Consider the following 26,413-nt stretch of genomic DNA (forward strand, 5'->3'; position numbering starts at 1 on the left):
CAAGGAAGGAAGTGAGTGGCCAGGTGCAATGTACTAAGAGAGAGAGGAAGAGAGCAAGGGAGGGAGTTAAAGGCTATGTGCAGCTTGCAAAGGCTGCAGACCAAGTATGGGGGGACTGCTGAAGGTGCTGCAGCTAAGATGGCTAGAGGGATGATGACTGGTCGCAGCAATGCTATGAGGGACTTCGCGCATCTAAGTTCACAATGGAGCTGAGACAACAATAGTGGCAAGGCCAATGGCACAACTGCTCTGATGCCTTTGTTGGATTGAAAGCGCAGCTCAATAGAGATGAAGTGGAGTAGAGAGTGAGTGAGAATAGACACACAGAGAAGCATGCAACAGTACCTTCACTATAATGAATCACAAGAATAAAAGTTCAAAATCAACTAGTGGAAGTCCATTCTCTTACAGACCTAGATTCTAACTCTTAGTGTGCATAGTTGCCAAGTACAAAAGGTACAACACAATACGGTATGATAAAATACAATACTAAATGGTACCTTATGATTTTATAAGGTACAATAGAATATTATCACCAATTTTTAAAAATCAACTTGATTTTTAAAAAAACCATAAATTATTAAATGATAGAACACATATTTAAAATGGAAATAGCCATTCCATTACAAAATAAGATAAATATATGAGGGTGGCCCTCATGGTCGCATATGCTATGCACAACATGCGATACAACTAGAGTCTAGTACGTACATGGATAATGGATCATAGTGGCATGTGGATATAATGATAGTAGATACAAAACAAAGAGAGACCTATGAATCTATAGACTTTGATGAGGCATTACTATCATCATCATCATCATTAGAACCATCTAAGTGCTCATCAAGAAAGTCTGAAGATGACTCCTTGGCCTCAGACGATGAGACCCTCTCATACTCATCCTCACTAATGAGGTTACTATTATCATCAAATGATGGCTCTCTAGGCACCACCTGTGTAGGCAAGGGGGGGATGTCATTATGAGACACACGATGGGAGCTACTAGAGCCTCGCCTTACATATGTATGCAAGCCACTCAAACCACCCCTCCTTGATGTCAAAGGGTGCCAAATGACCATGCCTCTGTCACCACCTACACGAACTCCTCACACATGAGTATGGTAACTGCAAGTGTCATGAGTATCTGCTGCTATAAGCTCTCTATAGAGCTTCACAAAGATTATCTCCTCCTCATCCATCTCTTGATGTATACTCGAAAGAGTATCGCCCATCAACTTGAATATATTAACATTCACCTACACAATATACATAAGATTGTATATGCTAAGGTCTACATTGTGAAGTATAAACTTTAAAGTTCAAAACAATAAGTTTTATATTTTATGGTTAAGTGTTTACTTGCTTTGGACTACACATGCTCATCATAGCTCTCATCATGCATAAGTTAGTGTGGCAATAGACTGGCTGGTCTAACCGTCGTGTGCTAAGCAGATTGCGAATCTTCATGTGAATGAGAGAATAGACACTCCAGTTTCTCTCACATGCACCCTAAGAGCAATCTTGAGCAAGGACTCTAATGGCTAAGGCTAAAGGATCTCTAGTACGTATCCAAAGTTTTACCGCCAAAATAGAGGCTTCACAAATGACTCTTCTCCAACAAGTGAAAGAGGTAAAAGCCACATGTCCTCTCTCATTTGTATAGCATCCTAGCTCCTCCAGCACTGCATTTGTAGGCTAGATGTACCAATGTGGCAAAACCATAGATGAGCTTATGCATCCATGTCCATCTCCTCTCTACTATCTCTAGAACATATGCACGTTGTGTCTCTATGATCACCGTGCAAGTACGTGCCTCTAACAATGCCACTCTAGAGAAGTGAACGAGAAGGCCCATGGTGCACCCCTCACAATCACTCATACGTAACACCCTATAAAAGGGAGTCACGACAATGACAATGGCACAGACTTTTTGCCCAAACTACTTATTGAGGCAAAAGCATTGCATGGCTTTGGCCTCCTCTCTCTCATATTCATCCCCATCATTCCATAGAGTGGACACCACTATTTATGCGGACCACACCTCATAAAGCTGTTTGAGTAATAGCCACATGTAAGCAAAGCAAAAAGAGGCTTCTTCAACTTGAGTGTGCTTTGCTCACAATATATCACAAGCATCTTTATCCTTATTGTAAAGGTAACTAATGTGGCTTTGCGGACCACCCTCTTCACCCACTTGAGCTTCCCAATGTCCTCCATGAGCAAGTCCAAACAATGACTTGCACATGGAGTCCACACAATCATGGAAAACTCGGCCTTAAGCAAATAGCCCATGTATAGACCATTCGGTACATTATCAGTAACAACTTGTACCACATTCGAGAAGCCCACCTACAACCACAAATTACAATATTTAGAGAGAAAAAGAGAGAGTTGAGCCTCGAAAGATTCAACTTTCAATAATCAAGAGAATAGAGGCTTGGGGGAAAGAGAGAATCGAGATAGAGAGAACAAGAAGATAGATAATTATGAATAATGAAAGAGACAAATTTAAAAGACAATGTATACCTCAATGATAGCTTGCCGAATGTGGCGATAGATCAAGGCGCCCACAGTTTTCCTCCCCCTCCTACAGGTCTCTATGGCTCGTAAAAAGTAAGTGCCGAGTGGACAAGAGACAACTGTGTTGATAATACCTTCTTACAATCACTCCATCGGTGAAAATAGAGGAACCATATTTTATCCATGCAGCCGGAATAGGATCAAGGGCTCTATCAATCCTCTCTTCATTAATCTTTTTTGTCCTTATGTCATTCTACGTGACACTGGTGTGATACTAGTCCATCCTTCACATGGACCCAAATTGACAATCACTTTTACCATCTTCCATTGTTCTTGCTTTAGGACATTGAATACAATATTGCACTTAATCACCATGCGTGCAATTTCAATGTCCACAAGTCTTTGCCTTTCTCTAAGAAAGGCAATTGATCCATCCACACAACCAAGAGCTTGAGAGAGAGAGGATTGTCTCTCCGGTGCCACATGAGCCTCCACTCTGTCCTTTGGAAGAGCCGGATGCAGACGTGGAGAGGGTGAAAGCTAGAGAGACAGGGGATAGGAATCGAGATAGGCTTGAATCTTGATAGATAGATAGCTTGCTTGAAGGATGGAAAAAGATTTGGGATCTCTATGATAAGCAGAGTTCTACAACAGAGCTATATTGGCTCAAGAAACTCATGGATCTTCGTGTGAAGAAAGAAACATCCATGTCTTCTCACTTAAATGAGTTTCATTTCATTTTCAATCAACTTACTTCGCAAGGCCTAAAGCATGAGGAGAATGTTAATTTTCTTTTCTTGCTTGTCACACTGCCTGAGTCTTGGGATATCTTCTGCACTCCTACGAGTGCCAACCCTCTTGAAGGTGGCTTTCAGCTAAAGGACGTAGAAGGTGCTTTGCTCAACAAAAAAAGTAAACAAGAAGAATGTTGATACAACCCATACTTCTCATTTACTTACCAGACATAGAGACTCACAACCCAATAGGGGCAAGTCTAAGTCTTGTGGGTAATCACACAATAAGTGTCATGGTCATAAGTCCTCTCTTACTTATCATTATTATGGGCAGCACGGTCACATAAGGCTACAGTGTCATAAGATGTGCAATGATAAATGCAAAAAAAGCAAAGGAAAAGGGCAATATAATGCCAAATCTTCTAATGATTGCAACATTGTTCCTAAGTCAAGTGTTAAGATAGAAGAGATAAATGCCTTGGACTTCAGCTTCAATGATTACATACTCCCTCCTTCATCACTTTATACTACTCACTTAACCAATGCTTCGTCTTTCTACACTCAGTGTTGGCTTCTTGATTTGGGGACTTCATTTCATGTTACTCCACATTGTCATTGGTTTAATACCTACCGTATTGTTACAAGTTCGGTTAGACTAGGAGATGACACTACATTGGATATTATTAGCATAGATGATGTGAGATTGCAGTTTGGTAATGGTGCTCCATTTGTGCTTGATGATGTACGTAATGTTCTGGCTTTGACTAAAAGCATTGTCTCCACCAGACAGTTGGACGATAATAGATATCATATCTATTTTGATAATTCCACATAGAAGATAACTCATGGTTGTCTTACTTTTGCTCGAGGTGCCAAGGTTGGCAACCTCTATCCTTTGCTTGTATTTGGATCTGTTGATCATGTCTTGGCGATCTTCCTCACATATCTCTTTGGCATTACCGTTTTGGACATACGTCCCTTAAATGAATGAAAGTACTCACTCGTTTGCCGTATTTTCCACCTCTTGACTACTCATGTTTTGACTCTTGTGATCATTGTTCATATTGTAGACAAACTCGTAACTCACATAAAAAGTTTAATTCTATGTACATAGGTGAGCCATTGACTCTTGTGCATTCATATGTTTGTGCTCCCATACCCTATCGGTCATTAGGTGATACTAAGTACTTTGTGGTATTTATTGATGATTACTCATATAAAGTTTAGGTCTATTCTATTAAGCAAAAATTAGAGGTATTAGCTACTTTTCAACGCTTTCTTGCCACGGTTGAGAAGCAATTTGGCATAGGCTGAAATGCCTATGATCTGACAATGGGGATAAATATGTCTCTAAACCATTTGAGCAATTTTGTGATGAGAGGGATATTAAGCATTAGTTGATTCCCCCCTGTACACCCCACCCCAGAATGTTGTTGCAAAGCGCATAAATAGAACTATTCACAAAAAAGTGTGCAATATGCTTAGTTAGACACGCTTACCGTAGTACTTTTGGGCTGAGACGGTTACTTTTACAATTCTCTTGATTAATAGATCCCCAAGCACTGCTCTTGGTAGTACTATTGCAAAGAGGGTATAGTCCAATAAACCTTCCTTATATGCACACTTGTATGTCTTTGGATGTGAAGCTTTCTGCCATATTCCCAAGGACAAATGTAATAAGCTCAATCCAAAGTCTATCAAATGCATCTTTCTTGGATATGGTGATGCAGCTGAGAAGGGCTATCACCTTTGGGATCCATAGGCTAGAATGGCCAAGGATCTGCTGATATAAAGGATCATGATATTGAACAGAGAGGACAGGCCATACAAGTCCCACAACCAATCTTGAGATACTCCACTAGGGCTTCACATCCTCTTGATCATTTTGAATCCTCTATGCATTGTCATGGTGACACATTTTAGCAAGTCCCTTTCTTATAAGGAGGCTATGCACATAGGTGATAGCCACTCTTAGGAGAGGGCCATACAGTCTAAGTATGATTCACTACAGAAAAAATGTACATGGGATTTTATTATTTTGCCCAACGGAAAACATGCATAGCCATGCAAGTGGCTGTAAAAGTTAAAGAGTACCCCTAGTCGCCCTAAGTCAACATATAAGGCTAGATTGGTTGCTAAGGGTTTTAAGTAGAAGAATGGAGTTAATTTTGATTAAATATTCTCTCTTGTGGCCAAGATGACTGCCCTACCCTTGGTATTGGCCTTGCTTGCCTAGATGGATCTAGACTTGTATGAGATGGATGTGAAAATGGCTTGTCTTCATAGGGACTTACATGATTATATCTATAAACAACAACCTAAGGACCTTCAAGAAAAAGGCAAGGAACACCTAGTGTGCAAGTTGAGAAAAAGTCTTTTTGGACTTGAGCAGGCACCTAGGGAATGGTATCATAAGTTTGATGCTTTTATGGACCTAAGCAAGCACCTAAGGACAGAAGAAGGCTGATAATGATAGCCTTATCATTTTGGTGCTATATGTTGATGACATGTTGATTGCTAGGAGTCCTCATGAGATGAGTTGGATGCTTTTAAGCAATTTAAGACGCTTGACCTCCGAAGTTGAAGGCTCTTACATGTCAAAGCTCCCAAAAGAAAGAGAAGGACAAGAAGAATAAGGATGATAAAGCCAAGAAGACAAAAAGTCTACTATCACACGTGGTAGACTAGGTTGTTGGAATAAACACTACCACGACAAGAATAGGAAAGATGTGAAGAAGGAGAAATCTACAAATGACTCTAATGCAACAATAGCAGTGACTGCTCTATCATCATCAGTGTTTCTTCATCTAGAAGTTATTAAGTCTTCTACACACAATGCAGCATTGATGGCTCCTCAATCTCAAGCATGAATCATAGGTGGTGGCACTTCCCACCATGTGACTCCTCCACATAGTATTGTATACATGTGTCCAATGCATGGGCATATTCTAATTGGTGATAGCTCTTCAATTCCTATAAAGGACAGTGGTCATATATAGCTTGTTCCAAATGGACAAGTGGTCTTCATATTGAGATAGCAAACTCAACACATGCGGACATTGATGATAGACTTCCCGGTTAGATGGCAAAGCATGCCAACATGTAGCAAATCAGTGGTCATTATAATCCTCACATGGCCACTGAATCATCACTTATTATATTAAGCTAGTTACATCTACCTACGGCTGGCATAGTTATAGTGCTAATCAGTATATTCAATTATGTAATGTTTGACTTAGTAGACCACTTTCATTTAAGTTCAATCTATACTTTGTGTACATTATATTAGCGTGTGAAAGAAGAAAGAAAAACAAGCAAGAAAACATTCTAGCATTCATTTCCATTCTTTTGTTCTTTAGTGATCTTTTCCTTTCATGCATTCTGTGTGTTTGACGTAGGATTTCAAGCAATTCTCCCCACCACACAATTCGTAACATAGTATCGAAGTTGTACCACTAATAGAGACTAGTTTTGGTGATTGAAGTAAAGGAGAAGCAAGGGTTCAATCAAGCAAGCAACAAGTAAGAAGCTCTTCCATTTTCTCATTCTTTCCCTTGGATACTACTTGTGGAGGCACCAAAAGTAGGGCAAGACGCTATTCCATTCTCTCATTGTTTTCCTTGGATACTACCTATGGAGGCACCAAAAGGAGAGCCAAGCAAAAATCTTAGATTGTTGTGAGATTAAGTGTGCAAGTAAAATGCCAATGAGTATGGTGGGCCTTTGACTAGATTGAAGACACATCTTACGCACATGAAAGGCTTTGGAATAGAAAATGCTTAACAATTCCTAAACATGTCTATGAGCCACTAAAGGCTTGGAAGGCTGAGCAGCTACTTGATTTGGATGCACTGGAAGACCCTGAACATCTCAAGGTGCCTTCCCTTGGTATTGGCATGGAGCCAGTTGAAATGTAAAGCCAAGGCTATAGCTTTGGAGTAGGCAAAGGTAGTCACAGTAATGTTGTAAGTGAGAGTTCGGGTGATGCACCACAAGAGAAAAGAACAGCCCTTCCTTTGTTGAGAAGGCAAAGTGTAAAAGTTGGGTTTCAAAAGCAAGCAATGAAGGAGGCCACAAGAGAGTTAACCAAGCTGTTCATTCAATGTGCCTTGTCTTTCGACATTGTACGCCCAACTCCTTGGAAGAGAGTTATGTGAGCAATCTCTCATATAGGATGTGAATGGGATAAGCCACCCTATGAAGCTCTTCGCACTACTGAGATTCGAAAGGAAAAGGAAAAGGCGACTATGACTACAGAGTTGGATCCTCTTAAGCGCACATGGGTAAAATATGGTTGCATTATACTATGTAATCAATGGTCCGATGTACATAGACGGAATGTCTACAACATTATCGTCTCCTCTTGCAAAGGAACCATGTTTATGTGGTGACTGACAACACCTCAAACTATGTCTAAATGGGCAAGACACTAGAAGATGAGTTCCCAAAGATTTTTTGGACTCCATGTGCAATACATTGCTTGAATTTCATGATTAAGGACATTGGGAACTTACCTTGGGTATCCAAGATTTTTCACACTACAACAAGCATAGTCAATTTTGTCATGAAAAGGCCAAAGGTTCTAAGTATATACAAGGAAAATTGTGACTTGGACCTCCTAAAGCCATCCCAAACTTGATTTGCCTATATGTTCATTGTTGTGTGGAGAGGTCGATTAGAGAATTTTTCATGGGCTTAAAAGAAACCTTAAGGCCACTTGTCAGGAAGGAGAGATGTAAAACCTTGAATGAGGTAGTGGAGCTTGCATTGGTCCTTGAAGATGGGAAGGCCCAAAGATTTCCTTGGACTAGAGGTGCATGCCTTGTCTTTACTCCTACAGTTGCATCTAGTGCTCCTCATGCGAAGGACACTAGAGAGGTGCATATGATCAAGATTGTGTCAGGTACCAAGAGGAAGATATCTACTATGGCTGAGAGAGCCTACAATAAATCCATGCTCACTCCACAGCAAAGGGAGAAAGCAATGAGAGAAGGACTCTGTTACGGATGCCTGGGGCAACATAAATTTAAGGCTTGTCCCAAGAAGGCAAGAGTCAATGCTCAAATGGTACTTAATCCAATGCAGGATGTGGATAAGGCGAGAGATGGCCTAGATGAGTCATCTCCACATGACTCTGGCTATCATGAACGGATCCTAGCCGTCACAGTAACAAAGAAAGTACCAACTGTGTCAAATGCAGTGTTCTCGCCTGAGACACAAAAGGGGTACCATTGTACCAGTTTGCTAGCACTGAGCTCATTGTAATGAAAGGCATAGTGGTAGGATGCCTTGTGTGTATTTTATTTGATATGGGCTCTTCACATAATGTTATTAGCTCTAATCTCGTCAAGAAGTTGAAGCTCAAGACTACCCCTTCAGAATATAGTTATTCGGTAGAGCTAGCTGACGGGATGGGTACAGAGACATAGGATCAGCGAGTTGTTGACCTCCCTGTACAGATCCAATCCTATGAGGACAGATTGCATTTTGAAATTACATAGCTTGCAAGATTCGACCTAGTGTTGAGCAAGCAATGGCACGCAAAGAAGAGACCTATCATTGACTTCTCTTCTCATATTTATCAATTTGAGCACAAGGGCCGACGATTGTTGATTCACGGAGAACTAGATCTCCAAGAAGCGAAGATTCTCTCAATGACCAAGGCGCTCAAGATTGACTATAAGTCTCTTTACTTTTGTTATATTTTAAATATTTCTAAATGTGTGTCAAAGGATGACACGGATAAAGGTGGGAGTTCCACAAGTATCCCTTCAGCCTTATCAAGTAAAATAAGAGCCCAATTTTCTGATGTATTTAAATCTAAACTACCTCTTGGTTTAGCTCCTCGTAGGAACGTGGAGCATAGGATTGAGCTTGTCCCAGGAGCTAATCCAGTTGCTAAACCCCCGTTCACGATGAGTCTACAAGAGGAGAATGAAGTCCATAAGGTGGTGGATGAGTACTTAAGCAAAGGATTGATTAGACCTAGCTTTTCACCCTTTGCAGCCCTTGTTTTACTTGTAAAAACGAAAGATGGTTCTTTTCGAATGTGTGCAGACTACAGGGCTTTAAATAAAATAACTATCAAGCATAGATATCCTATGCCTCGTATTGATGATCTCTTGGATACTCTAGGTGGTGCTTCTATCTTTAGTAAGATTGATTTAAAAAGTGGTTATCACCATATCAGTGTAAGAGATGAAGATATTTTTAAAGCTGCTTTTAGAACAAGATTTGGTCAATATGAGTATTTGATTATGTCTTTCGGTTTAACAAATGCTCATGCTACTTTTATGATGTTAATGAATGATTTACTAAGACCGTACATGGGCAAGTTCGTTGTAGATTTTATTGATGATGTGCTTGTGTATGGTAAGAGTATCCATGAACATGAGTCACATTTGGTAACAGTCTTTGAAACTTTGCGGGAAGCAAAACTCTATGCTAACCCAGACAAGACGATTCTATGTTTAGTAGAGATAGAGTATTTAGGTTATATTGTATCTACCAATGGGATCAAGATGGACCCCAAGAAGATTGTTGTGATACTTAGTTGGCTGACACCCCAAAATGAAACAGCTCTTCGTTCCTTTTTGGGATTCTAAGGATTCTATAGGAGATTTATACGCATACTCGTATATAGCTACTCCTATGACAGATTTATTGCAAGATATGGTGCCCTATGTATGGACATCAATGCAACAAGAAAGTTTTGAGGCTATGAAACAAGAAGTTTCTACTGCCCCTGTTCTAAAGATAGATGATCTTGAGAAACCATTTGTTTTAGAAACAGATGCAAGTAGCATCGCGATAGGTACAGTCCTTAGCCAAGAAGGCAAGCCTGTAGCTTTTGAAAGCAAGAAGCTTTCCCCAAGCCAACAGAATTGGCCAGTTCATGAACAAGAGCTTTATGCTATTGTTCATTGCCTTAAAGTTTGGCGACACTATTTATATGGTGCAGATTTTAAAGTTTATACAAATCACCATACCCTTAAGTATTTTTGTAGTCAACCAGATCTTCAAGGGTACCAAGCTCGATGGGCTGAAATGATGCAAGAATTTCATATGGAAATTCTATACAAGAAGGGTAAGGATAATGTTGTTGCTGATGCATTATCTCGTATAATGTATCAAATGAGCTTTACAATTTTAGAAAGCTCGTTGCTTCAAGAAATAAAGGAAGCATAGTTAGAGGACTCTTATATGGAAAAAGTTTATCGTGCCATAGAACGAGACTCTTTGATTAGGGATGGACTAGATACTTCTATTTCATTACCTACTGTTATTTCTAATAAGGCAAGTTCATTTAAAAACCTTTCAATTGAGAATGGGTTTCTTGAAGGCAACAAGTTTGTCTCCTTTTGAAATAAATTATGGAATGAATCCAAGTTTTCCTAGTACAGTAAGGTCAGATGAGAAATGCCCAGCTACGACGGAATTTCTTACTGACATACAGGCTAATATTAAATTTGCTCAAGCCAAGTTACAGCAAGCTGCTGATAGAGCTAAGCATTTTGCAGATAAGAAAAGGTCAAGTAGGATCTTTGAATTAGGAGAAAAAGATTTTCTCCAAGTACCAGCCAAGTCGTCTAGTTTATCGATTGGCAAATGTCCAAAGTTATCTCCAAGATATTGTGGACAGTGGAAATTTATTCAAAAGCTAAGTGATGTAGCTTACTGATTGGAACTTTCTCCTGGGTGCCGTGTTCATCCAGTGTTTCATGTTAGCAAATTAAGAAAGTATATCTCACGTAATGATAATCTAATTGATGGTATGGTACCTTTGTAGGAACAGGATTCAGTTGTTGACCATGGACCAGACAAGATACTAGATCGCAAAGAGAAATGATTGTGTAATCGTACTCTCCACGAGTATCTAGTTGCCTGGGAGAGTCTACCAGTTACTGATGCTACATGGAAATCAGAAGCTCTGACTATCACCTAGATCTCCAAGAATAAGGTGCTCCTCACCCTCCTCTATAGCTGAAAACTCCACAAACCACGCATCTAACTCGTATAGACATTCTGTGAGATGGGATCATAAATCCTGTACTCGTATGACAAAGAGCTATAGCCAAAAAACACTTATTTCTTCAAAGTCGGCTTGAACTTGTCCAATTGCCTCTTTGGAATGTGAACATAGGTATCACACCAAACACCCTGAAATAAGAAACATTCGGTTTTAGTCACAAAAATACAAAGAGAGTGCACAATGAAAGAGAATCACAAACACAGAGAGAAAAGGAGAGAAGAAGAGGAAGCAAAAAGAGAAGAATGATCTGTACTAAACAAAGAAGAAGGCTGAATACGACGAGGACTAATCAGTCCCTACACACAACCCAAGGTATCAGTGAGGGCGCCAAATCACACTAAATAACGTGATGACAACACCTTCAACCGTGATCGAGATGATGACGGAGACGGAGAGTGTGCAGCCTGCTGTTCATGACGGAGATGGAGAAGACTTCAGCCATCTGACGGAGCACCTGCAAGACAAAAAGTGGATATCTGCCCCAACCAAACTGATCAGCTATATATAGCTGAAGTGTAGCCAAACTGGCCGACAAGCTGCCAAAATGGCCCAAAAATCTGGCCGATGCAGTTGCCAGCACTAAAATAATGCATAAATGTTGCAATGGCCATCCTGGAAAAATTTGCAGCATGCTAGGCAAAATCATTGACTAGCAGACACTAGCAAAGCACACTAAACTAAAAGAAAACATAGTCAAACCTCCAAATGTCCCTGTCAAACTGTGACTAGGACTCACAACCAAACTGACAAAATAAGGAAGGCTAACACCCCTCTCCAATCCCGAGAGAGTCCGAAGACCCAACAATCTCATGCGATGAAGCATAGAAGCCTTGGGCAAAGGCTTCATAAGGAGATCCACCACATTGTCCACCGTAGGAAAGTAGACCACCGCTAACTTAGAATCCATCATCCACTCCTGTACATAATGTTACTGAATGTCTATGTGCTTCGTGTGAGCATAAAACACGCCATAGCTAAGGCACTGTGATTATCCACGCGCAGCTAACTAGGACCTATCTACGGAAAGCCAATCTCTACCAACATCCAACGGAGCCAAACTCATGCCATACTTGTGGAACAAAGAGCACAGTACTCAGCCTTTGTAGAAGAAACCAACACAGTAGGCTGCTTCTTATTGCTCTACAAGATAGCTCCTGATCCAAAGGAGACAGTATAACCTGTAGTGGATCGTCTCAAATCCGCATCACCTGCCCAATCTAAGTCACTCCATCTAGAAAGAGTGGCCCCACCTCCATACATGATCCCGTAGGATCGAGTCCCTTGTAAATAGTGCAAAACACACAAAGCGGCTCTCCAATGAGCCTAAGCAGGAGTCTCCATAAAAGAAGACAACAATGCCACCACGATACAGATATTCGGCAGAGTGTGAATAAGCCAGATCAATGAGCTAACAAGACACTAGGACATACCAAAACTATGAAAGTAACTCGGAAATATACTTGCGATGGGATATGAAGATGACCTATGGCATCTGATAAATCTCCAAACCAAGGAAGAACTGTAGGATCCCAAGATCCATCATGTCGAGCTCCTGTCACAAGATCTCCCGAGTCCGATCAACCCCTTGTGAGTCAATCCCTATGATAATAAGGCCATCAACATACAAAATAACCAAGACACACATGTCACCCTCAACCTCCTAATAAAGATTGGAGTCATGATCTAACCAATGCAAACCACTCTGTAAAAAAAATCAATCAATCCTCTAGTATCAAGCTCAAGGAGCTTGCTTCAGGCCATAGAGGGCCTTCCACAACTTGTAAACATGGTCCTCCTTCCCAACACAAGAAAACCAGAAGGCTAGGAGACATAAATCTCCTCCTCCAATACACCATTCAAAAAGGCAAACTTTACGTCCATCTAAAAAATAGACCGATGGTGATGAGTTGCAAGAGCAAAGACAGCTCAAATAGTGCATTCGACCTGTAGGTACAAAGGTTTCTAAGCTACAAAGGTCTCAAAGCAATCCAACCCTACTCGCTAGGCAAATCCCTTGGCAACAAGCCATGCCTTATACTTGTCCAAGGATCCATCTACAACATACTTAGTCTTATAAACCCACTTCACACCAATCACCTTCCGCTTCTTGGGACGTGAAACGAACTCCCAAGTCTGGTTCCACTCAATAGAATCGAGCTTAGCCAGCATAGCACCACTGCACCAGACCTCCTGTGCAAGAACCTCATCAACTATAGTAGATTCATGGTTCTTTATATCCTCTTTCTTGTCGTTTTGTTTCTTAGCATTTGGCTTCGCCTTCTACTTCCCTCCTATTGAACTTGCTATGGGCTTCGTAGAGCTAAATCAAATACTACCAACCTATTTGACCCACTCATCATGCTCCAAGATTAGCGGAGCAAGTCCACCCACTCCAAAATGCCATTCTCTTGAGGAGTGTTAGTATTGGCAAACTCTTGTTGAATCCCTCAATGTGCACAGAACCAAGCTAATTCATTGGAGACAAACTCTACACCTTTGTCAAATCTTAGAGTCTTAAGCTTCCTACTGAAACAATTCTCCTCGAAGATAAGCCAATCCTTAAAGTGTGAGAAAGCTTTTAACTTAAATGCCAAAAAATGCGCCCAAGTCATCCTGATGTGATCATTTACAATCAGCATAAAGTAAAGACTCCCCTTTAGGGATTCCATCTGCATTGGTCCACACACATCTGTCAAAACAAGCTCCAATGCCTTTCCTCTAAATGTCTTGAAGCCTTACTCAAAATCACATCCTATGTTGTTTACCAAGATGCAAGATACACATGGTGGATAGCTCACCCCACAACATCAAGCAATCCACCTAAATCAATGCAAGAGTGTACAAAAGGCCCAAGGGCAAAGCAATGCAGTGTTGGAAAGTGCTGTCCACTGGAGATGGATCCCACGTGCAGTAACCACCAATCGGAGATGAGCGAGTGCTGAATAATGAAGGGCAGCAGGCTGGTCACCAAAACACAACTATTCCCCCACCCTATATCCCCTCCCAAACTCCCCTAATAACAGGAAAAAAACCCCCTCTATTTTCACACAACAATGCTACTGATCGGACCAACCGGCCTGGAAGCAATCATCTTTTATGTGTTTGGTACCTGCCAAGAATTGTAGCTCTTTAAGTCAATTGAGGGGCTTTTTTTCAGAAAGCAATAGAAGTAAAAAGCATCTCTGGAAAGCTTCCAGAATTGATGTCCATTCGAAACTTCTGAGGCTCAACAAGCATAAGGACTACAACTAAATGCGGCATGGCGCTATATTCAAGGAGATCATCGATGTAGAATATATAGACACTTTCATAGGCCCAAAATGAGATTTCTGTAGCTGAAGTAGGGCAGTTTTGCATGTTATCTGTAAGATCTTACTCTGATACACTGAAAATTTTTATTCCACATCAAACACAAATCTGTCTTGACAATGAAAATTTATCCAGAAGCTGAAAGCTTAATGTTGTATCAACAAAACACACGATAGATTGTTTATAACTGTGCCATCATGATATTAGACAGTTTCACTACAATGTCATTAGGCATAACTCACAGAAGGCACATAGAAAAGTTCTCTTGCATACATGTACAATGCCTATTCAAAACATGCAAATAATATCCTCCATTCAATGACCCAAAAGGCAAAATAAGTTTTTGTTTGAGGAATACTGCTATAATGAAAACAGACTTCCATAATTCATGTAGCTAGCATAGACAGAAAAGGTAATGAATACTTTTGACACAATCTTTTGATTTATAGAGACAAAGAGCAGCTGCGAAACCTGTTACAGATGCTTTTCCACCAAACTGTTGGAAAAGAGCCTTCAAAAAGATCTCGTAGAAAGATATGATTCCTGCAAATTATGCATCAAACTCCATTGTTATGCTATTACTGTTCAGGCCTGGATGTATTTATCTACATATGTATTGTTATTCAGATGTTTGTATGGGCCATAAGAAAAAAAAAAAAAAGCTTAACCCTATATTGAAGCTCAAAAAAAGAGAAACTCGGCCCACACCACCACACAAAACAAAAACAGGAGTGATTATCATCCAAGCCACAAGAAAGCAATCAAAGAGGAATGGAAAATTAAGATAGCTGAATAATACATTCCTCTATAGTATGTTCCTATAGAGAGTATAGATCCAGCTTGGATTATAGTAGTGGACCACTGAGGAAAGACTAATTCAAGTTCAGCACCACCAAGCAGCCAGAGCAAATGCTAATGACCAGCCCACTGGACCTTTTGACAATTCATTGACCTTTTCCAGTAGATGGATCAAGGGCAAGGATTAGTCCTCACTCAGAGATGGCAGCACCATCATCATCTTTTTTGCAAGTCTCAAGGAGTACTTTTGCCTTACCTATCCAAGCTTTGAAGCACATTTGAGCATATCATATAGAGGGATAGGACCAGGGCACCCCTCTATACCCTTAATACGGGTTATTGTCCTTAAGTCTCTACTTGGCTCCCTCTCTAAGCTATCAAGATATACTCAGTACATGAAGCAGATCTCATCCAACCAATGCATAACTTGAGCCCCCTAGGGCAATGTTTCTAGTTTGAGATGATGAGCCATCTTGTAAAGGATTATGCCAAGACGAGGATGGAGGAGGTAGATCTTGCCCTCAAGGTGGGAGTGACGAAGACCAGCAAAGGATGTGGGACACCAAGTAGAGGAGGAGGTGCAAAGGGGATTAGAGACAAGGGAGACAAGCAGGGAGGCCAAGGTGGATAACACTGTAGATCTTAGACCCTAAAACCTAAAGCCGGAGAGAAGAGGAGACAAATGATTCTCCTGATTTTGATGATTGCCTACTTTGCATGAGGCTATTCAGATAGCAGAAAGAAGACTAAACTCTGAACCCTAAACTTGTGACCTGAAACCTCAACCCTAAAGCTGAAGAAGAGAATTTAGATGAATCTACTCATCCCAAGGATTGCCCTGCACTACATGAGGCTATCAGATATCAAACAGGAGACTAGAATGGCTCTATAATGGGAAGCAATAGGCCCAAGCATGGACGGAAGCCACCCTGTTCCAAGAGACTTAAGTGTTCCCCATAAGGACTGATTGTGATGAATAAATTGGCTGAGTGAGGTGGCTGCTCAAGGCTGGAATAGAGCAAGGAATCCCAAGACATCTGACCAATGAGACAAGGTAAAAGGGAAGTGAACTAAGACAAGAACACATCAGAAGAAGAAGAGAATGAAGAATGAATGCCATAATGAACGAACAAATGAATGAGAGAACCTCATGTGCTCAAGGAGCAGAGGTTGTCCAACAGCAACTACCACTCATGGGACTGAGCTGAGGCGACCAGATCCCGGCTGCAGAAAACCACCAATGTCAATGATGCAAGAAGTTGAGGAGCTGAGTAAAGGCTGTGACTCAGCAAAAATGCAGCAGCCCACAGTCAATGGAGGAATTCTGAGGCTGGAGAGCAACAGCCCAATAAATCACCAGCACTAGGCGACAGGATATGGTAGTAAATGCAACCACCAGCAGGTTAAAAAGCAGCCTTCAAGAACCGCAACATGCAAGCAGAAGCAGTCCAAAACGCAGCAATATCTGCCATGTGGCAGCAGCTATTCAGAATTAGGGCAACGAAGGAGCACCACTTGGCTGGGCACCAGCCTGCAGCAGAGGGGACAGCTGGGTGGCAGCTGGACAGGTAGGCGGACAGCAGCCTACTGAAAGAGAGGTGATGAAGCTGGAGGAGAAAAGCCAGCATTGAAGGTGAAGATGAAGGAATGAGGGATTAAAGTGGCAATGCAACTAAGTCCCCCTTTTATAGGCCATTCTGAGCCAGTTGTCATTAAAAAGTCTCGTGTTCTATCAAATGAATAATTGCTTTTTGAAGCTGATTTAAGAGCTTAAGGATTGATCCCCAACCTAGATTGTTTGACCTGGCTCAGCTGCTACTACAAAAGTGACAGCCAAAGCACAAAACCAAAATCAAGGGTGCTGATATAGAGATATGAAGATGTAGATGATGGTAACTAACACGAGGAGTGCAGTACCTGGGGATCCTAGTAGTTCATAATGCTCAGCTCGATGAGGTTAAAAGTAATCATGCTACACTATGCATGCTTTGTCATTGGGAGGGATGCCTATAATCATAGAATTCATTCCAAACACCCAACATATATACGCAATGCTAATGCAAGGGGTAATGCGTAAGGGGCATGCTCATGCAGCAAGAAGCCCCTCATAGGGATATTGTTTACTTTCCCAAACACCCTTTACAAAGCCAAAATGATAAAATATACAATAGGGAGGCATGCACCTTCAAAGACAAAGAAGACAAGATAAAACCTGAATATACCTGGAAAAGCAACCCCCCTTTAAACCTTGGATAAAACCAGAATTCCTTCTCAGATAGGGTGGTAAATAAGTAGATTACGAACTCACTACAGCAAGCATAAAATTCACATAAACTGAAATAGAAATGTTACCAATCAAACTTGGACAATGGACACCCAATTGGTCCCAAAACTGGCACCCCTTGCGATATTTACTTAGCTTATATTGCAATATGATGAAGTACACTCAGATTGATCCAATCTCCTTCTCCTTCCAATGCTATCTACTATCAACAATGACCAGCAAGCCTTCAAGCTGATTTGCCCCCTGATCTAATGAGGGATTGGCATCAAAGTAACCCTTGCCTGGTCAAAACAAAAACCCAAATCCAATTGGGATAGCTAGCCTCTTAAAATCTCTGGTAACTCCTTGAATTCCAGCTCCTGATTTCAAGTATGAAGCCTTCAATTTCCTAGCACAGGACCTCAAGTGGCTGCTAGACCCTAATTTCTACTATAAATCAGGGCTTTCAATAGCAAAAACACAGCCACTCTTCACCAAGGCCTAAAAATGGCTGAAATCTAGTAACAGATTTATTGTAAAGGAGAGAGAAATCTCCAATTTTTATCGATATAAAGTGCTCAAAATTGTTGCTGCCCTGCAGGAAATGGCTGAATGATTGCAGCCCACCGTCAATAGAAGCCCAACATGTAGTCCCTTGCCCCTATGGTAGAAATATTGTCAACATACAATACCCAAGATGCAAACCAAGTACATCTGAGATCCACTACATGATTGAATTGTCCATCACTAGGGAAGTGGAGGTGCAACCCTCTACTTGAGAATCAGGCAATACTTTGGACCCTATTGCTCTGCTAAACCTCAATGAGCCCGATCCAAAATCCGCTCTAATTGAAACACATCAAGGTAAAGTGCATTACTAGGAATGATCTACCAAGCACCCTCCTCCATCCATTTGCATTCATCCATAGGTGAAATAATCATGAACTATCACCAACTAACACATGAAAACTTTATACATCCAATTTGACTTGCCCCAAAACCTGCACTAAGTTCAAGGCATTATCCCTATTGGATAACATAAATCCATGGAATTTTCTCATTGCTACCAACAATGGTACATTGGCTGCATTCCGTCATGACCAGCATTATAAGAAGCATTTGTATAACCAGCAATTATACCATGAGTTCCACACACATCTGGGCTAGCAAATGCATTACCAATCATGCCACTTTCCTCCCCAACATCATGCCAACATTGCTATAGATTGGGTTTTCCATTCCACTTGTCGTACCCGGATACATTCGTCCTTGCATCTATGAATAGATGGTTGCATACCAAATACATTTGATCTTTGCATCCCCATGGCTGAAGCATTACCAATCATTTCTTGGAAAATTGAACCACCACCAAAGCAGCCTAGGTGACCCACATTAGCATGCATGCCTTGGTGTCCAAAAAGTATTTGATTGGCACTTCAAAGTTGTCCTTGCACATGCATTCCCACTCGGGTAGGTATTCCTGCTTTTAGAAGGCTTGACATACAAAGGAATACGCTAGCATACGCTTCATGCTTATCAGAGTTACAGCAATCAAATTCGTCTTATGGTTAGGACATCGTATTTTCATATCAAAAAACACGAGTTCGATGTTCATATGTCAAATGTAAATACGCCAAGTGTTTCTATGTCAAGAGTTGGTAAGGTTTTGCAAATCATTCCAGTGGCATCATTTGCTTATGCTCATTATCTACATTTGGAACACCATGCTGCTACATTGGCTCTTCATTCAATGCATCTTGTTGGCACGAAGCTCATGAAGACGATTTCCTCTTCTTGCCTTTGTTGCCCTCCTTTGTGGAGTTCAAAAAGCACATAAACTACAAATCATTTGCCAAGTGCACAAATATTTCAACTACTCTCCTCAGATGGTCCTTAAATTGGTGATCAAATTCCCTTTTCCTCTTGCTCATCATCAGCTTCAGGAGGCCTAGAAGGACCTACATTTTGGTCTAAACCAACATTAACTACTTGGTGCCCATACTGGGTGCCTTGCCCAATATTAGGCATTGCATTTTCTCAATGCTTTCCAAAGTTCAAACAGAGAGGTATCATCACTACTTCATCCCATCTCACCATGTGAAGAAATTCTTGTTGTAATGCTTAGCTGGTACAATTTCAACACTCGGCAATGCTTTTGACTTCCAATCACGTACCACAAGCACACCAAATCAAGGGAATTAATGGTATTCCGACAGTGTAACTATGAAACCAAGCTTCCTTCTAAGATGGATCTAGCACTGATTACAGCAAGCATAAAATCCACATTTATTGAAATACATATGTTACCAAATAGTTTTACACAATGGACACCTAATTGGCCCCAAAAAGTAGCAACCCTTGTGATATTTCTTTGACTTATATGCAATTGGATGAAGTACACTCAAATTGCTCCTATCTCTGCCCCCTTCCAATGCTGCTTGTCAAAAATGCTAGCAAGCCTCCAAGGGATTGCCCTCTAATTGATCCCTTGAGTGGTCAAAATGAACCCCAGCTCCAAGTGGCATCGCTAGCCTCTTGAAATCTCTAGCAATTCCTTGAATTCCAATTGCTAACTTCAAGTATGAAGTCTTTAATTTCTTGGCAAAGGACTAGACATGGCTGGTGAACCCTAATTTCTAAATAAATTAGGATTTTCAGTAGCAAAAACACAGTTTCTCTTCACCACGGCTTGAAAATGGCTGAAATCTACTAACACGTTTCTTGTAGAGTAGAGAGAATCTTTGATTTCTATCACGAGAAAGTGCTCAAATTTGTTGCTACCGTACACGAAATCGTTGAATGACTGCTCAACAAGAGCCCCACATGTAGGCCCTTCTCCCTTTGGGCCCCAAAATTGCTATCACCTACCTATAGACAACCTACAAGGGTTGTCATCTGCCTTGAATGGCCTCACAAGCTGCTGGCGGCAACTCTTTGCCAATCTCCAATGGCTAGGCTGCTAATTATGTTGAGCTAAAAATGCATTATCCTCTAATTAGCTTCCTAAAAATACCGAAGTAATAATTTACCAAATGTTTCATTAAACACGGAGCGATTTCTAGAGAATTTGTGTGTCCCACATGCAAAACCCTAATTGGGAGGATCCTTTCACGCCTATAAATAGAGAGGCTACAAACCATTCAGCCCCATCCTTATCTTGCACATTTCAACAATCATCCCTCTTCCACTAGCTATCCAACCCCCAACAACTGGTGCTACATGGTCTACAACAATTCCCCAACCTCCCAATGTTGTCACTGATTATCTTCCATCATCTACATCAAGTTGTTTTTGTGTTTTCGACACTTTTCTTCCTCAGCATTTGCTTCAACTGATAGTTATTGCACTCGAGATCCGACTTCCGTGTGGACAATAAACATCAACACCTCCCTCAATCTGCTCCCACAAGAGCCACCGATTGTTGGACAACTCTACCCTTGAGCATTCTATACACTCTTACATTCATTTACACCATTGATTCATTCACTTCAGAGTTCTCTTTCTTCTTTGTTTGTGTTTGTACTTTTACATTTTTAAGTTTTGCGTTTTGTGTTTTGTGTTTTGTGTTTAGGGTTTCAATTTTGCATGTCACTCTTGGAGTCTTTGTGTTTCAATCGTGGCCATTCTGTCTATGTTTCCTTAGTACAAACCCTAGCATATCTTAACATGGTATCAGAGCCGGTGCTCTTGTAAAGAGTATCTTGCAAATATTGTGGAGGCTTGGTTTTATGCAAGGTATACAAAAACAATACACAACTGATTCATAATGTCTCAAACACCTTCTTCTTGATCCCACGACATGTTATTAGGCTTCTCCATCATTGGAGGCCCAAAGGAGACATTGTGGACTTGGTGAGAAAGACGACACTCCACCTTCACCTTCACCCTCTTTTTCTTCGCTTGTTCCGGATTCAATCTCTTGACAAAGGAGGAGTTTGAAGATTACTTGTGCATTACGTATAGTCAAGCTCACACCCTTTCTACCAGCTCTACTACCCCATCTGGACCGGTTGGTGAGGCTAGCCACCTCTCCGATCATGGAGGACAATAAAGATTTGGGATGACTAGCGGCCCACCATCTTTCATCATCTCTGCCAAGCCCAATGTCATACAAACCCTTTGAGTCATATGATTCAAAACCCTCTCCTATTTCTCCTTTTGGTATGCAAGATTCATATCATTTTCAATATATAAACTTCAATAGAGGGGGCTCTTGAAGGAGACATCCTTCATCAAGTATATCTACATCTTCTGTTTAATTTGAGCATGTAAAGCACTCTTCTCAAATCCTTGCCATCCCACTCTCTTTTGATCCACATCTCCATTTTCTCTCTTTTTCATTCCAAAACCTCGGATTGCACTCCACTTCCATATCTAGCACACTAGGAGTCAAATCCTCCATCTCCACTCCTAGCACTTTTTCTTTCTCCACATCATATTCTATCTACCCTCACTTCACTACCTCTTTACACAATGGTACATCATTAGGGGAAAATCTACCCTTTAACATTGTGCCTTCCACATACCCACAAGTGAGCACCTCTTTTCACCTTAGGACATTTGTGATGGGCATCCCCCTTACTACCCCTAGTCACTCACCTCCCCGTTCCTCGCTTCTAGACATAGGGATTTTTATCCCCTACTTATAGTGTGTCATCACACACTCCATGGGTCACTTCTATCATCTATGCAAGGATTTCCATCTTCTACTCCACGTATCCCTCTCTCCCCCATGGGCTACTCATACTGTCACAAGGACATGAAATTTTGAGATGCTCTAATCTTGGCCATAATATTTGATTAAGATATTAATCAAATGTGCAAGGTTGTTTAGCACATGTGATGCATATGGCAGCTATTTCATGGTAACAAGCCAAGGACTCCGAGTATGCAATGGGTGTTGAAGGCAAAAGTTATAATAACTTATGCCTGACAAGTACTAGGTAGTACCCGATGTCTGATTTTGGCCTAAACTAATTTATTGGCCACTAATGTCGATATTGACATTAGAGATTAGGCATTAATTAATTAATTAATACTGGCCTAAGAGCTAATAACTACTCAAAGATACTTGGAAGACAAATTGACCTAGCCAATTCAATTATTGATTGGTAAAATTATTATTTTTTAGTACTAGAATAATTATTAAATAAATTTTTAGAATATTTTAAAATTTAATTTAATAAGTTGGATAATGCTAGAAAACAGGATTAGAAGACTGCCACTTGGCAAAACTTACCTACGTAAGTGACAAAAATGTTTTTCGGGACTGGTGGAAGTCTATTTCAACCAATGTGAAAGAGAAGGAGATTGTTAGAGAGCAAGGAGAGGCTGCTGATGTGATTTGCAGCTACCATGGACTAGTCCTACAACAAGTGGCAGCAAATTGGAGCCCTCCTAGAACAGGTCACAGCAGCCCAAGGTCCTTATGGTGCAAGTGATAACATAAAGGATGGGGCACCAATCTTTCTAGTGGTCCTAGACTGTAGGTGACAACTTTCATGGCTATTTGAGCAAGGCAATAGCAGTTTTTCAATATTTCTCATGATGAAACTCTGAAAGTTCTCTCTACAATATTCTCTCTCATCCCTTAGCCATCTCTGAAGTAATCTTAACATTTTCTAGCAGTTTGAACCATCAGAGGAAAAGATTTCAATCAATCTCTACTGTAAACCCTAATTTACAACAGAAATTAAGGTTTTGACAATCACCTCGGAATGTGTGCTCAAAATTGAGGGCATAGGACTTGAATTCCAACAACTGAAATTGAGGAATTTCAGGAAAATTCAAGAGGCCAGCCAACCAATATTAGATTTTTAGGCTGAATCTGTTTTTCAAGGAGAAGGAGAAGGCCAATCCCCAAGCAAACCAAACAGCAAATTGATTTGGAGGCTTACTAGTCACTTTTGACAACACGAGGCACTTGGATTAGCAGAGGAGGTCAGAGGATCTCAGTTATATCCTATTCATTTGCAATAAAAGTTAAAGAAACACCACAAGGGGCACCAGTTTTGGGATCAATAAGCTATCCAATATCCAAGATTGTATGATAAAGTGTGCATTTTAGTTTTGTGAATCTGTTAATTGCTGTAATTAAGTGATTAATTAGGTTATTTACCATCCTATCCGATAAGGTAGACTGGTTTCACATGCAATCATCATGCCCATGCCCATGCCCAGTCAGTCCATACCCACCTTTGGATCCATTGTGAACACTTCCCACATGCATGATGGATACTCTACGATTAATTTGCCACTTTTGTCTCCCCAAAGTCAAATGAGAATCGGATTACATTCTTCTTAAACAAGCTACCTAAAAAGTATTTCCACTTCATTCAACACATTACCTCACTGCACAGATTGCCAACCTTCTATGAGTTTGAGTGTTAGTTCTTGCGTTATGTGAGACTGCACGATCAAGTCCACAAGAAGTCCTCCACATAATCTTATTCAACGAGGGATTTGGTTTGTTGGAAGATAAAACAAATGATATATGCTCTAGGAGAAAGGCTCAAAATCCCATAAGCACAGTGAGGAAAGTGAACCCAAAGGCTATAAGAACATTTTGGCTCTCATTTCAATGCAATATATAGTACTTCTCTTTTGTGTCAACTCAAGATTGTGTTATGAGTCCAAGCTAATCAATCTTGGAACCTAATTCACCTCGATTACAATCTCTCATTCCAATCATGTATCGTGTTTATGACTTGCACCCACCATAGCCAATCTAGCTCTAGATTCAAGTTTCTTAACATGGTATCAAAGCCGGCTAAGCTAGGTAGGTAGTGGGCATATTCTCTCAACCATTCCCTCTCTTATCATCTTCTCTACTCAACTCATCAAACCATTTCTTCTCTTACATCTCCCAATCTACATGTGGCAATTTCTAGTTCAATCAAGAAGCTTGATTCGAAGCTCATATTGAAGGTGCTAAGCAAGGGGTGTGCTTCTATTTTTGTCACACAGATACAAGAAGAAAGAAAGAGAGCTTATGTAGCCTCCACAAATCCATCACCTACTGCCAAGAGGATGCCCCTGCATGGATCAAGGACAATAAGTTCATACCAAGAGACACAGAAATTTATGCTGCCAGGTTCACGCCTTTCAGCTCATGTGAAGATTAAAAGCTTTTCTTTACCTAAGCTACGATAAAGCCTTATCTAATTGAGCCTTTCATTCAAGCCTCTTTCACGCTTACTCACTTCTCAATCTAGTTCAGCTTAAACCCCATTCACACCCTCTCCCTCACACTCAAAACCTTGATCACATTGCCAGTTAAATTCTTTCTCCTCGCAAATTGGATGTAACTGATCTTAATCCCAAAAGCGATTCACATTCTTGTGGAAAGCTATTGTGCAGACCGAATGTGAGGGATGATGGACCCTTGAACTGCCAATGCAATCAGTGGCAAAGCCTGTGCATCCCATGTATCCCATGCTTTTTAAGCTGTTGATCTTTGGGGAAGTGGCTGAAGTGGAGTAGACTGAACAGGTTGAAGTGCCTATTGTCCACGTCCTCCTAGAGGAGGAGTAGCAGGAGCCACAACTTCAGGCTTGACTTCTTCTCCACTGACATAGTCCCAAAGATTTTTCGCAACCAGCACATTCTTCATCATGAAGGACCAAAGTGAGTAGTTGTTACCATCCAATCTATCCTCCTTGGATACATAGGTAAATACATCTCCTCCCTGATTTGCCATGATAATCAATACCAAAAGAAGGCAAAAGAGCAATGTCCAAGCTGGACCAACCTGAAAATCTCCAAAATTTCCAGAAATTAGAGCAAATAGCTTGCTGCAATTAGTGCACTTAGGTATTGTAATGCACGCAATCCAATGTGCATTCAATGCTCAGCAGCACTATATGAGCAAAAACCCCAAAATTCCTTGCCCCAAAATTGTCAAAAACAGTCTATCTCTGACTGAAACTGCAGAATATGTACCAATGTCTCCAGAAAGATTAAAAGCCCCAAAACCTTGACTTATTTGCCAAGAAATTTGCATCAATCGTGTCCCAGACACATATTCTGATTTCTGTGCCAACCCTTGTCCAGAAATGAATCTAGAATAAAATAATAGTAATTTTTTTTATTTAAAAAATTTACAGCAATGGGCCAGTCGAGCTGGTGGCCACAGAGCAGGGCGTCAGGCGGCACTAGAGCCGGCCGTGGCATAGGGCATGGGCTATGCTGGAGGCAGTGCACACAGGCACAGGGCTGGAAGCAGTTGGGCGGAGATGGCAGGCTGGAGGTGAACTACTAGCGTTCAGGCAGCGCTCAGCAGACGCAAGCAGCATTTTCACAGGCGGACGGGTGGCACTTTCCCAAGCAGACTAGTGGGAGTCATGGGCACTAGCACAAGCGCAAGCAACAAGTCAGAGGGCGGCACACAGCAGGAGCAGCAACTGCAAGAGACGGAGCAGTCAGGCGTAGCTGGCGCATGCGCAAGCAGCTCGCGGCTGATGGATGCTGGCACACAGGCAACACTGGAGCTACGAGCTGGACAAGGCGCTACTGTGATGGACCTGGCGGTGCAGGTGGCGAACCTACTAGGCAATGGCGACAGGAGGCACTGCTGACAAGCTACTACAGGGGGGCACTTCCGGTCTTCCACCAGAGGCAGAGCTGGACTGAGCAGGGACTCCTGGAGGCTGAGCAGAGCTTAACTGAGCTGAACTTAGCTCTGATACTAAATGTGAGAGACTAAGACGATCGAACCTCAGCTAAGAGTGCAGTAGACAGTGTGGAGAGTGAAGCACG

At 41.2% G+C, this 26,413-nt stretch overlaps 1 protein-coding gene across 4 annotated transcripts in view; it reads right to left on the reverse strand.

The window, feature by feature from the left end:
* Positions 1-26,413, reverse strand: part of LOC148029718 (alpha/beta-Hydrolases superfamily protein) — a 118,170-nt gene that overhangs the window by 40,865 nt on the left and 50,892 nt on the right. For all 4 annotated transcript variants that reach the window (XM_087686033.1, XM_087686030.1, XM_087686031.1 and 1 more), the window contains one exon: positions 15,067-15,138. In XM_087686033.1, coding sequence (XP_087542159.1) covers positions 15,067-15,138 — 72 coding nt within the window. The remainder of the gene's footprint in view (positions 1-15,066; positions 15,139-26,413) is intronic.

Source organism: Lygodium microphyllum, chromosome 10 (genome assembly GCF_053477565.2).
Source record: "Lygodium microphyllum isolate KBCC chromosome 10, Lygodium_microphyllum_v1.1.10, whole genome shotgun sequence".
NCBI classification, from domain to species: domain Eukaryota; kingdom Viridiplantae; phylum Streptophyta; class Polypodiopsida; order Schizaeales; family Lygodiaceae; genus Lygodium; species Lygodium microphyllum.